General features: G+C 37.9%; 1 protein-coding gene across 1 annotated transcript in view; it reads left to right on the forward strand.

Annotated features, from left to right (window-relative positions):
* Positions 1-2436: 2436 nt before the first annotated feature.
* LOC106871381 (ral guanine nucleotide dissociation stimulator) overlaps positions 2437-11635 on the forward strand; it is a 91642-nt gene continuing 82443 nt past the window's right edge. The window contains exon 1 of the mRNA XM_014917807.2: positions 2437-2798. Within this exon, the coding sequence (XP_014773293.1) occupies positions 2754-2798 (45 nt within the window). The 5' untranslated portion in view covers positions 2437-2753. The remainder of the gene's footprint in view (positions 2799-11635) is intronic.

An 11635-nucleotide genomic window follows, 5' to 3' on the forward strand; every position in this document is an offset into this window, starting at 1 on the left:
TATATTTATATATATATATATATATATATAAGGCACATGAATGTAGCTTTGTACGTACGTAATTTAAATGTGTGTGTGTGTAACTCAATATGTATGTAATGTGTGTAAACGTCAGGGCGTGTATGCCTATTAATGTGATGTGTAAGTAGGTAGGGGTGTAACTTTGCATGTATGTGTGTACTTCTGCATGTTTCGGCAGTGAGTGTGTGTGTGTGTGTGTATAAAATACATACATACATACATGCACACACATATGTATGTATGTATGTATGTATGTTTGTATGTATGAGATTTGATAATTTAAGGTATGTATATATGTATGTATGTATATATGTATATATATATATATGTATGCGTGCGTATGTATGTGTGTGTGTGTGTATAACTGTATAAGTTTGTGTCTGTATCTATGACAATATATCTCTATGCATGTGCATGTGATGGATGCATGTGTTATGTAGGGAGGTGGGGGTCTGACTGAACATCCTATGTGTATATATGTATACTGTGCGCGTCAGTGCGCGCGTGCGTTTGTGTGTGTGTGTTACTGGGCATATTTCTATTTCCGTCTTTACGTATATTCGTGCGTGTGTTTGCAGATGTGTATGTGTATGTGTAGGATTGTGTGCGTGGGTGTGTATGTGTGTGAGGGTAGGGGTTATGTGTAGGTGGTTGCAATTGGTTAATCCTCCCCACAGTCAATTCTCGTTGAGCAGACGTTTGATTAAAGGCATTCCAGCCATGACCATCCCATCTTTTGCTATGTGCAGGGGATCGGTGACCACACGATCCAATATGCTTATTTTTAAACCGGTAGAATGGGATTTGCGGGAGATTTGGCTGTGCCTTCTAGTATGATGAACGACCACCTAGAGGCTCCATCGATTGCTCGTGTACGTGTGGCTTTTGTAAGTTAGCAAAAGTGTGTTTCTAGTTGTCTTCGAGCATCAGGGTGTGTGTGTGTGTGTGTGTTGTAAATGTGCGTCTGTGTGTGTGTGTGTGCGTGTGTGCGTGCGTGTGCATGTGTGCGTGCGCGTGTGCGTGTGCGTGTGCGTGTGTGCGTGTGAGTGTGTGTACGTGTGCGACGCGCGCGCGTCTCTTTTACTTATTTCAGTCCTTGAACTATGGCCATGCTGGGGCACCACCTTGAAGGATTCAATCGAACAATTTGACCCCAGGATATAATTTTAAAGCCTGGTACTTATTCTATCGGCTTCTTTTGCTGAACCACTAAGTTATATTTTACACATATTCACACAAATATAAGTGTATCTATATATATACATATGTGCGTGTGTGCATTCGCGTGTATGTGCATATGTGAATGTGACTTTGTGTGTGCGCGCGCGTATAAGTGCGTGGTTCTGTGTGTGTTTGTGTGTGAGTGTGTGTGTGTGCGCGCGCGTTAACAAACAGAACCCTAAACACAATATCAACATCATCACCCACATTAACATTGGTAGACTGTATTGTTTGCCCCTCCTCTCTTTCTTCTCCATCCTTATACACACACACACATACGCACGCACGCGTGCACACACATTCAAGCAGATAGACAGATCGATAGATAGACAGACAAACAACTAGATAGATAGATAGATAGATAGATAGATCGATAGATCGATAGATGCATGTGTTAAAGGTGCTAGCTGGTAAGGCTATGTTTGTATGTATGTATGTATGTATGTATGTGTATGTGCGTGTATTTGTAAAGATGTTGGCTCTGTGTGTGTGTGTGTGTGTGTGTGTGTGTGTGCTGGTGGATATTAGTGATGGCGGACCGGAAGTAAGTTGAGTGTGTGGGCGGGGCGGGAAGCAGTGATCAGTTCGTTTCTCATTGCAATGATGTTGTTGTTGTGGATGTTGATGTGATTGTTGATGTTGTTATCCTCTTGATTGGCCATTTACTCAACATTCAATCTTCCCTGTATTTCGTTTCTCCCTCTCTCTCTCTCTTTTACATACCTGTAATAACAACACCAAGAACAACAACAATGATAACAATAATAATAAAATAAAATGTATAAACATCACATATATATATATATACATGCGTGTGTCAATGTGTATATGCATATGTCTATGTGAATGTGCATGCATGTGTATGTGTGTGTGTGTGCGTGTATCTGTGTGCTTTTGCGCGCATCTGTGTGCGTGTGTGTATGCATGTGTGTGCGTATGGGTGTTATGTGTATATAACTATTTATTGGTGAGGGGAGAAGTAAAGAGGATGAAAGGAGAGAGAAAAACCGAAAAAGTGTGGAATTATTAGTGAGAAAGAGAGAGAAAGAAAGAAAGAGAGAGTGAGAGAAGAGGAAAGAGAAAAGAGATTGTACCGAGGAAAAAGAAGGAAAGAAAAATTGCGATTGTACCACGGAGGGAGTGTGAAGAAGAGAGTAAGACAAGGAGATAAAGAAAGAGAGAGATGAGCAGACAGAGAGTGGGGGAAAGAGAATGTGAGGAGAGAGAGTGAGGGGAGAGAGAGAGAGAGAGATTGTACGGGGATTGACAGCGGGTGAGGAAGTGAGATACAGAAAGAGAGAGAGAGAGAAGGTGAATAAGAGATAAAAGAAAGAGATATAAAGTGAGGGAGAGAGAGAGAGAGAGAAAGAACGAGATTATAGGGGGACGGAGAGAGTGAGTGAAAGAAAAGAGAGAGAAGAAGGGAGAGTTCGTTTACTAGTAAAACATGATGCGAAGCAACTGTAAAGTGCGCTACGGTGGAGTAGGTGGCCGAATATGAGAAACGTACCATGAACGATGAACAAGTTATGGACTCTGGACATCACGAAAACCAGGTAGGACTGTTATATAAATAAATATATACACAGATGGCATCTTTATGCACCTATGCACACACACACACACACACACACACCGATCTACTATACTTTATGTATATAGTGTGTGTGTGTCTAACGAGAACCTGTAACTAAATGTAGTTGTTCCTTGTTGACTTACTAATGCCTACCTTAATGATTTACTGCTGTATTGTTTATTTATCCTTAAGAGTTTTTATCATCAGAACATAGATTCTTAAAGTATATATATATATATATATATATATATATATTACACTCGCTTCGCACATTTACACACGCATGTGTGTGTGTGTATACATACATACATACACTAGGATAGCATGATTTGTGATAAATTGTAAATATTACACGGCAAAACTGAAAGCTGAATGTATGTTTATGAAAAATACGCATGTAAATATATTTACAACTTACTTGCCCACCCTATCTCTCCCTGTCACACACACACACACACACACACACACACACACACACATACATACATACATACATACATACAAACACGCATCATACATACAGGTAGTCTGCTACATTTTCGTATTGGTGCTTCCTTCAGTATTGGGCTTACTTTAACAAACTGTTGCTACAATCAGTCTTTCTGGTTCCCACCGCTCACCATTTCCTCAATACTTTCCGTCTACACACTGTTTATTCTGTGAGACAACATTAATGATGGTGCTCCATCTCTTCGTTACTATATACACACACGAACACAAACATACACCTGTGTCGCTGTTTATATATATTATTGTTATTATTCCTTGATTAATTTCAGTCATTCAGCTGCGATCATGCTGGGGCATTGCATCCAAGAGTTTTTGACATAGCGATCTTTCTCTATACCCACCTCTCTTATATAGAGGCAATATAATATACATTATATATATATATTTATATATATACACACACACGCGCACGCAGAAAGGGAAAAGACGTGTGTGTTCATCTATATATATATACATGAAGTTTATATGTAATAATTTGTGGTTTGGCCCCAGGTCAATGCTGATATCGAATATACCTATTGATCAAGAACACTCCAAAAATGATCCTCTCGTTCTTTGGGGCCATATAGAACTAAACACTAGAAGGTATTATAGTTTCAATGAGATATTTGGTTGCTATTTCTAACAGTCTGAACGACCATGAAGGACGTTCCTCTCCTTAACTCGCCCTATCCATGTGTAATAAATTAATTAGCCTTGTGTAATTAAGTCCCATAGTTAGGCTACAGGGTTTTGTTTTTCACAGCTCAGAATGAGGGACTGAACTAACCAATTTCGCCATTCTTATGGTCCTTTAGAATTCATTTAATGTGTGCGTGTTTATGTATTCACATTATACAATTTTTGTATGTGTATATATAGAATGCGATTCTTCATTTTGACTCTATTTTATTGCTTTGAACGTCACAGTATAGCAGCCCCTTCACGAAATATCCTAGGTTTCATTGCTCTCCATAACACACTTAGAAGGGTTTATAAAAAAATTCATTTATACTGTGTATTTCTATTTAAAGTATATGAAAGCTAAGGCGTATACACTCTTTAAAGGTCGTGATGGTCATGCATAGAACGCTTTTCATCATAGTTGTTTGACTCGGGGCTAAACATCAACACAGCGAGAGATGTGTAAACTTAGAATAATAAACAGTCCCTTGCAGCACTCAGACTCCGCTCTCCTTCTCTCTCTCTCATTATCTTATCACTCTCTCTATCTCATCATCCTCTCGGTTTCACTATCTATCTTTTTCTATTCCTCTCTGTATATCACCATCTCTCTATACACACACACACACACACATATATATATATATATATATATATATATACATATATATAATCACCATCTCTCTTTTTCTCTCTACATTGCCATCTCTCCCTTTATGTCACTCTCAATATGTCACCACCTCTTCTATCGTACACCCCCCCCCCTTTCTGTTTCTCTCTCTCTCCAATTCTCAGACATGTTTACTTGCAGAGTTCACTGAGGAACAGTAAACACTGTTTTATTACGAAGCCATTCTGTAACTCCTGGCTTTTCATCTACCCATTTATTCACACACATATATCTATATAAAAGAGTATCCATCCATCTATCTATCTATCTATCTATTCACATATAAACGTTTCTTCCTTGGCCAAACTTCTAAGTTACAGTCAAATTTTCCTAAATATTTAGCCCGGCGTGTAACTTCCACCTTAAATAATGTTTTTTTTGTTATTCTACTTTCAATATTGAATACTGTTTTTCTTTTTTCTGTATTGAAGTCTTTGCTATCAAGTGTTTACATGTATTCACACAGAGAAAAATGTGTGTGTATATATGTGTGTGTGTGTACACACATACACATACGCACAAGTGTATGTGTAAATGTTGGTATATAATCTCCAATTATCTGACCATGAATCTATCCGATTAAATGTCTGCACGTCCAAGTGTGTGTGTGTGTGTGTGTGTGTGCGCGTGCGTGTCCGAGGTACTTGTCTTTATAAATGACAATATATTCTTGTCGGTAGGTGTTAGTATTATTATACTCGTCGTGTCCACGCGTTCTCTATGAATGCCTCTTCGAGCCAGCTGGCACTTTCTCTTGGCTATTATTATAACCTCCACTCTCAATAGTTATTTCACTGTTGCCACTTTTTCGAGGAATACACTGGACAGAAATTCCACAGTTGTAGCACAGCAACACATCTTTTTACCTTATGCTGTTTAAGCATGACCTGGGCCAGTAATGGTCAAATCTTATCTTATCTAAATCGTAAAACCCTTGATCCTTTCTATAATTATAATCCTTCTTTTCCCACCTCTCTCCTCTCTCTTTTTCTCTCTTTCTGTTTCGTATTTGCTGTTGTGACGATACAAAGAATATATAGATTTGTGTTCATGTATATTATGTATGTTTATGTGCATGTATGCATGTGTTTTTATATATATATATATATATATATATATATATATATATATTTAGAGAGAGAGAGAGAGAGAGAGAGATGTGCTTAACTTTGAGTGGCTGTATAAACAATGTGTAGATGAGTTTCATGGCTGGAGGAGAAATGAACTCGAAATAACTGAATAGGAAACTATATGAATACGAGATTATACTGGAAGATACCTGTAGTGTGTATGTGTGAGAGAAAGAGAGACAGAGACAGGCTGTTAGATGTAGGTTGGAGGGGGCATGGATGGATTGGGGTGTTGGTTTCGTGGCTGGAGGGAAAACGTGTGTGAGGAGTGAATTCTAGAAAAATGTAGGTTGGTAGGCATCACGATGTAGGCGGAGAGAGAGATACTGAGACAGACAGACAGGTAGGTAGATAATGGACCAGACTGTTAGAATTGCGGGGAGTGCTCGTTGACCATCCTTTAACACCCACTTTTCTCAAATCGATTTTTGTACAATATGACTGTTTACTTTCAGACAGAAGAATCACAGGTTGTTCACCTGAAGAATCTCCCGTTTCCGTTGCTAGACTTTGCCAGGGGGGCTGTTCTTGAGGTAGAATAATCTAAGGGTAACGATTCCACAACAGCCCTCCACCACTACCATCATCATCATTCCTTCTAATCAGGATAACCTCTGCGTTGTTGCTCGCTTTGTAAGAAATAGCAGTCAAGTTCCCCCCATCCTCAAATCATACTCTATCGTTTTTAATAGGAAAGATATATGGGAATGTAGTTCTTGACATTAAGACGAGACGATCACAGCTGGAACGCCTTTGATCATTGATCTTCTAGATCAGAGCTATTCAAGGGGCTAAACACCACCACTGTAGCTCATACTACGTACAGACTAAATTTTACACTATCATCATCTCTCTAATTATTGTAGTTTCTGTTAATTTTGGTACACACTATATTTTATTATTTTCTTTCGTGATCTTTGTGGCCAATATAGAAAGAATTATAAACTTTTACAATAAACGCGCTGTGTGTATATAAATATGTCATGCATGTATGTATGTATGTATAAAGATATTTCCGTAAAATTTACTCATTTCTGGAATTTCCTTGGTTTAATCCACGCCTCTCGTTTTATACTTATAGATGTGTGTGTGTGTGAGAGAGAGAATTTAATTCTAAGCTATTTTTTCCTGTAACTGGCCAGTTCCAAGAATGAGCGACGTAATTTCCGCGTGTTTGCCATCTCGTCTCCATTATCCCTCCAAGACCTTTTTGCTCTACTTTAACCAAACGGCGTTAGAAAGGCCCCAGGTGCCTAAGGACTGGCACATTAATCACTATAGGGCCTTCTCCGACCTTGTATCTTTCTTTTATTTGTGTATGTAGTGTGAGTTGCTGCTGTTGTTTTTGCTCCAAGTTCGTCCTGATAAAGAATAATGTGTCGAGGATTTCACGACCAATTGCGTCAACCTTTAAGATTAAGACCATAAGGTATGGTTTGAGGAAGATTTGACCGCTGTTTCTACCACCCTTACTGTTAGTATTATTTAACCCCAGGTCAGCTCTACTCGAGCAAACCTATGACGTTTTTACTACTGTTTAAACATTAATAGACGGAATATATCTATGATGAAAGGCATTCCATTCATGGCCATCCTGTCTTTTTAGTAGGTATATAGGACTACATTATCTCATGCGTTGCTTCCTTATTGAAGACTGTTGGCGAGAAATTTGACTACTATTTCTTACTGGTTGAGCGACCACGTAGAAGCTTTTATGTTTCAGTATATAAAAATTGACTCCTGGGTGAGAAGAGGAAAAATTTTCAGAGGAAGAACTCCCACCAAGCGCTTTGACCTGTTAGTTCCTGACACTCTAAGGGAGTCGGGCCCACCTGGGTCATAATTCCTAGGTGTCCTGTTACTGGTTTTGAAATGTTGCCTTTGGTGGAGGATTGAACCCATGCAGTACTTTCTTACTTCAGATGACTTGATAGAAATTTAGCTGTTATTTCTTACAGGTCAAGCAACCATGCTGAAGCTTACATTTGGTTAATTGATTAAGAGGGGAAGACCACAACGAGAGTGGCTCTTGATCAACAAGCATAAAGGAATGGACACAGATGAGGATGATGGGAAACATGATGCTGGCTGATAAGAGGGAAGGAGAAGGTTGCATCTCTTGTCATGCACCTTATAACCTTATCTAGGCATATACATGTGATTGATTCATTGATTGATTGATTGATTGATTGGCATGGAGATACTCTTTGAGTTTTTGTCTTGATCCAAAGTTATCCGTTTCCTCTCCTGTATCCAGGAAACCCTTTCCATTCTTTGGTTTTATTGATGCCATCTAGTTTCCGTTTGGTCTTTGCGTCATATAAACGTTCTCAGTCCATTTCACTACAGCTAATCTCCTTCACTTTCTTCGTTTATACATTCTCTCAACAACAGAGATGAGTGTATTTATACACATACATATATATACACACACATATATATACACACACATATATATACACACAGATATATATTTATTAGTGAAGTCTCATATAAAATAATTTTTTGTTTTAATCTTGGAATTAAGTGGGTTTTGATTTACTGTTGGGTGACTTTTGGCCAACCTTGTATATATATATATATATATAGAGAGAGAGAGAGATAGATAGATAGATAGATAGATAGATAGATAGATAGATAGATAGATAAATAGATAGATTATATGGGTGTGTGTGTGTGTGTATGCACGCATGTTTGTGTGTTTGTTTTTGTATATAGATAGGTAAATAGGTACATATATAACATAAACAAATGAAATTATTTATACACACACACACATATATATATATAGTTGCGTATGTTAAGAATATTCTATACTTAATTCTTTTGTAGTTTCCTTTAACTGTTTATTTCCTTCCTTTGAACCACTTGAGAAATAGCTCAGCTGTGTGTGTGTGTGGGGGGGTGTTGTTATTACTGATTTGGCCCCCTAGGTCAGCCTTGGTCCAGCCAGTCTATGATCAAAGACATTCTGATCGTGACCATCCTGTATTTATTCCGACATGACATATATCTAGAATTACTTTGTTAGATGTGTCTTTCTGTTTGTTTTGAAGACTAACATGGTGTGGTGTGGTAAGAGATTTGGTTGTCGTTTCTAGCAGATCAAACAATCACATAGAGGCTTGTGTGTGTATGGGTGTGCGCACATGCATGTGTGTTGTATCCTCTCCTAACCAACAAACCCAGGTAAACAGGTGGTACAACTTTCCATTAAATCACATACTTCTTCATCATCACACACATTCATCATTTGTCAAGCATGCACACACACACACACAGATGGTTGAGAAACACTGCTTGAGTTCCAATCTTGCCTTTTACCTCCTCTGTTCATTGATAGAATAGATACCAGTAATGTACTGGGGTTGAATGAGTAGACTGTACCCTTCCATCACTCATGTGATCTGTCAGAAAGAGCATCTTAATTATATGTTGTTGTTATTACTTTTATTAAAGAAGGTGGTAAGCTGGCAGAATCGTTAGCATGCTGGACGAAATGCTTAGCGGTATTTCACCAGTCACTATGTTCTGAGTTCAAATTCCACTGAGGTTGACTTTGCCTTTCATCCTTTCAGAGTTGAGAAAATAAGGACCAGTTGCGCACTGGGGTCAATGTAATCAACTAGTCTGCTCCCCGAAAAGTTGAGGCCTTGTGCCTTTAGTAGAAAGGATTATTATTATTATTGTTGTTGTAGTGAATAAAGAATTATTATTATTATTATCATTGTTATTATTAAGACATTGAGCTGACAGAACCATTAACACACCAGGCAGAACGCTTGATGCCATCTCATCCATCTTTACATTCTGAGTTCAAATTCTGCCAAGGTCGACTTTGCCTGTCATCTTTTTGGGGTCAATAAAATAAGTTGAAGTCAAGTATGAGGTCAATGTAATCTACTTCTCCTCCCCTCAAAAACTGCTGGCCCTGTGCCAAAATTTAAAACCATTGTTATTATTATTATTATTATTATTATTATTATGGCATCTAAAATGTGCAGTAAATGCAATCAGCATTAATTTGTTGCATTAAAGATGCAGATCTTTGTAAATTACTAAAATATAATTCAGGCCAAACTGTGACGCAAGTGCGCTGAGGCGTCGGTGTCACTTGAATTGAATGTCCACTTCTTGTGTTTAAAATTAGACTTAAACCTCAACAAAGAAATCAATATTTTTCTTTAAATAGATTAATGTAAATAAATTTAAGACTATAAATTATAACTACAACAGTTTGTGTGTGTGTGTGTGTAGTGACACTAATGTACACGTATGCACAAGCATCTACATACATATATATGAGTGTGTGTGTTTGTGTGTATAAATATATATATATGTGTGTTTGCGCACACATACAGACACACACACATCTATAATATTCACCTTTATGAACTGAAATTCTTGTTATTCCTCAAAGATTGGTCGAAAATATTTTCTGAAATTCTCCACAGAATTCTTGCCTTTCATTTGGGTTTACATGTATTTCTGGATATATTTCTCTGACAAAATAGTGTGAGAAAAACATAAAAAATAATAAACACCCTCCCACGTGCGTATTGTTCATTAAACTATTTCTTAGCAGCCTTCAAGAATGGTGAGAACCTTGTAGAAGAAACAACAGATTATGTTTTGTAAAAGAGACTGTGATGTTATCATGCGCAAAATGGTTGAACAATTACTATTGTAGTATGTATCTTTTAGCTGTGTTGACAGAAGCTGCTGGATGAATCAACCCCAGGCATACTTTAATTTTTTTTTTAAGCCTTGTCCTTATTCCATTGGTCTCTCTTGCCAAACCACTAACTTACAGGAACATAAACATACCAACACTGGTTGCCAAGCAGTGGTGGATGACAAACATACACATATACACATGCTGTGTGTGTGTGCGTGTGTGTATACATATGCACATAAGCTTTTTTCAGTTTCTGTCTACCAAATCCACTCACAAGACTTTTGTCACCTTGAGACTGTAGTAGAAGACACTTACTCAAAGTGCCATGCAGTGGGACTGAAGTTGGAATCATGTGGTTGGAAGCAAACTTCTTATCATACAGCTACTTCAGCATTTTTAGCTGCTATTTCTGAACTTCGGTATGTGGTGAAGCAACCTGTTGCTGAACCCTTAATTTTGTTTATATATATATATATATATATATATATATATATATATACACACACACACATGCATGTATATATATATATATATATATATATATATATACACAAACACACACACATGCATGCATGCACATACACATCTCTTTTTCTATGTGTATGTCCAAATGTAGCTGTGTATGTATAGATATCTACTGAGTTGAGCAAGCCCACGCTTGCACGAAAAGAGGTATCAGTTAGAAAGGAAAACTGACCATACCATAGAAACAGGTGGACAATAAATCTGATTCCAGAAGTTGTAATCTACACAGCTGACCAAACAATGAACAACCATAAAATCTGTGAAATATAAAGCTTATTGACCAACCAACTGACCACCACAACTCCCCTAACCAACCTTTACTTGCTCTCTCTCTCTCTCTCTCTCTCTCTCTCTCTCTCACACACACACAGACACCTCTATCTTTTATTTGTTTCAGTCTTTGAACTGCAGCCATGCTGGGGCACCACCTAAAATGATTTAGCCAAACAAACTGAACCCCAGTTCTTAGTTTTAACCCTGGTCCTTTCTACTTCTCTCCTTTGCTGAACTGCTTAGTTTTGGGGTCATGAACAAATCAACACTGATTGGCAAGTGGTATGCAGGACACACACACACACGATCGGCTTCCACACAGTTTTCCTCTATCAAATCGATCAGCCTGGAGCTATAGTAGAAGACAC

The sequence above is a fragment of the Octopus bimaculoides genome, chromosome 18, assembly GCF_001194135.2.
Source record: "Octopus bimaculoides isolate UCB-OBI-ISO-001 chromosome 18, ASM119413v2, whole genome shotgun sequence".
NCBI classification, from domain to species: domain Eukaryota; kingdom Metazoa; phylum Mollusca; class Cephalopoda; order Octopoda; family Octopodidae; genus Octopus; species Octopus bimaculoides.